We start from the raw sequence: 3,035 nt of genomic DNA on the forward strand, positions 1-3,035 counted from the left end.
GGATGTCGTCATGTACAGGTTTTTTTTACTCATGAATTCATTTAGATTGCCATTTTTATTTTATTTTAAAATTTTTTTTTATATTTTAGTTTTGTTTTCTTAAATAAAAATGACATATTTCTATGTTAGTCGAAATATTTTTCTGTTTAAAAAAACGCCACGTTTGGTCATTATTTTTTTAATAAACATATTTCAAGTTCTTGACAGTTTAAAACAATTATAATTTATTTTTTCTTTTCATTTTTTCGTTTTTTTTTAAATTTATTAAAAAAGAAATTTCATTGTACTATGTTACAAGAAATATGTTTTATTTTAAAAAGAATCTATTAATCGTTTAAAAGATTGTATTATTTAATTACAAAAATAGATAAATTGAAAGAAATATTAAATCATAATTGTTTTAAACTATCAAGTACTTAAAATAAGTTTATTAAAAAAAAAATTGAAAAAAATTATCAACGTGTAGCGAAGATATGAATATTAGCGTGTTTATTACATGTGTAAAAGCCTACGAAGTTACTGTTATTCGATATATTTTTCTGTTTAAAAAAAACGTTACGTTTGGTCATTATTTTTTTAATAAACATATTTTCAGTTCTTGACAGTTTAAAACAATTATAATTTATTTTTTCTTTTCATTTTTTCGTTTTTTTTTTAATTTATTAAAAAAGAAATTTCATTGTACTATGTTACAAGAAATATGTTTTCTTTTAAAAAGAATCTATTAATCGTTTAAAAGATTTTATTATTTAATTACAAAAATAGATAAATTGAAAGAAATATTAAATCATAATTGTTTTAAACTATCAAGTACTTAAAATAAGTTTATTAAAAAAAATTGAAAAAAATTATCAACGTGTAGCGAAGATATGAATATTAGCGTGTTTATTACATGTGTAAAAGCCTACGAAGTTACTGTTAGTCGAAATATTTTTCTGTTTAAAAAAAACGTTACGATTGGTCATTATTTTGTTAATAAACATATTTTCAGTTCTTGACAGTTTAAAACAATTATAATTTTTTTTTCTTTTCATTTTTTTTAAATTTATTAAAAAAGAAATTTCATTGTATTATGTTACAAGAAGTATGTTTTCTTTTAAAAGATTCTATTATTCATTTAAAAAAATAAGTCGTTTAAATGATTGTGATTAAAAAAATAGAAAAACGTGTTACTAAATATTAAACATGTGTCTTAATAAAACATAAAAAAAAACAAAATTATATTTTCAATGTTTGTTTAAAAAAAAAACTTAAAAATTTGTTAAACGAACAAATGTAATACTATTTTTAATAAATATTACTATTTTCCTATTTTCCTATGACTAAATTAATTTCTGGTATTCACTTTGCTTTCAGAAAAGTATTTTATTTACATTTTTTTTATTTATTTATAAATTTAAACGTTCTTTATAACAACATTTTTTTATTAATTAGAAATTGATTTTTTTAATTATAAAACTAATACTATAATTAATTTAGTTTGAAAACTTTCTGACATTTAAATTCATATACTAGATTGAATGTTATTAAAATAATATTAACTCTTTATTAAATTAGAAATATTTAAATAAATTTTAGGTATTTTAAATATGCATTAAAAATTAAATATGTATTGAAAATTAAACCGCGCGGGTCTTCTATTAAACCATGGAGTGAAAATAAGGTGTTTCCAAAATATCCAAAGCTTTTAAAAGTGGTCGATCAAGCCATAGTGGATGTATAGAGTGGCCCCACGAGTGTGGAGTAGTAGGGGTAAGCTGTGGTGGGGAGGCTGCCGGTTACGAGCTGCCGCTGGAGAGCCGGTTGAATCATTCTTTTCAGGTCTTTCAATCTTACAGGTCTTACAGGTAGATGCTAAGTTTACAGTATATATGTGGCTTCTAAACTTTCTTTGTAAATAGAATTTTTTTTAACATTCTTTTATTGTATAAGTATTTTTGGATACCCGTTTTTTAGAGTTCTTATAGAAAATTAGAATATTTTACAATAAAATTCCAGCTTAATTTCTAGTAAATTTTATATCCAATTTCTACGTCGTATTTATATAAGGCTGTTTAAAAATTTTTTTGAATTCAGAAATTTTGTAATAAGTAAACATATTTTTTTCTCAGATTTGGTCAAAAACTGCTTTATTTACATACATTAAAAAAAATTTGCAATCTTATTTATAATAAAAAATTAATTTTGATTTTAAGATATAAAAAAAATGGATAAGTCCACAGTCCCACCAAACTCACCATCTACAAATATATATAGCGATGATGACGAGTCCATGATCCTTAATGAAGAGAGTAATGACTATTTCGTCGTCCTCAACGATGATTATAATTCACAAGGGGACACCGTCATTATCAGTGACTCTAATTCAAATGATGATGATGATGATAATACTGTTGATGATGATATCGAGGATTCTAATAATGAAGATGATGATGATCATGACGATGATTTCAATAATGAAGAGGATAATTTCGAATATGAAAATGATATTTTAGTGATTGATATAGAAATTGATGAGGTTAGTATATTTTTACTTCAAATTAAATCTTAAAAGTGAAATAAGATGCTTAAAGTTCAAAATTTACTATTTCAGATGTGTGAAGAACTGTGGGGAAGACCAACGTAACGTTTAGTATATTTATTAATGAGAAAAAAAAGGTTTATATATAATGTGAAATAAAAATTTCTAAAAAATAAATTTTCTTCTAATTTTTCAAAGTTTAATCAACTCTCGCGCATTTTAAAGAGGGTACACACCTGAGTGCGCATTTTTGTGGGGTGGGGTGGGGGGGATGTAGAAAAAAAGTGGGGAAGTGGATATATAAAGCGACTCCCAAGTCACGAAAGTCCCTTTTTCTTTCAGTTCTTCTTAGTAAAAGTAAGTATAAGCTTCTCTATCTTTTCCTTTTCAGGTTTCTTTTCAGCATTTTGTTTTTTATTTTCATGTTTCTTTTCAACATTTTGTTTTTATTTTCAGGTTTCTTTTCAACTACTTTATTTTATTTATTTATTTATAATCTACTGTTTTATCTTTT

The 3,035-nt window shown here is 23.5% G+C and overlaps 1 protein-coding gene across 1 annotated transcript; it reads left to right on the forward strand.

The window, feature by feature from the left end:
- The first annotated feature begins 1,334 nt into the window (after nt 1-1,334).
- On the forward strand, nt 1,335-2,761 carry LOC122500439 (calsequestrin-2-like). The gene is made up of 2 exons (XM_043609363.1): nt 1,335-2,518; nt 2,594-2,761. Exons 1-2 carry the CDS (start codon nt 2,207-2,209, stop codon nt 2,624-2,626), a joined length of 345 nt encoding a protein of 114 aa, XP_043465298.1. The 5' UTR covers nt 1,335-2,206; the 3' UTR covers nt 2,627-2,761.
- The last annotated feature ends 274 nt before the right edge of the window (nt 2,762-3,035 follow it).

Source organism: Leptopilina heterotoma, unplaced genomic scaffold (genome assembly GCF_015476425.1).
Source record: "Leptopilina heterotoma isolate Lh14 unplaced genomic scaffold, ASM1547642v1 Lhet_186, whole genome shotgun sequence".
In the NCBI taxonomy this organism is placed as follows: domain Eukaryota; kingdom Metazoa; phylum Arthropoda; class Insecta; order Hymenoptera; family Figitidae; genus Leptopilina; species Leptopilina heterotoma.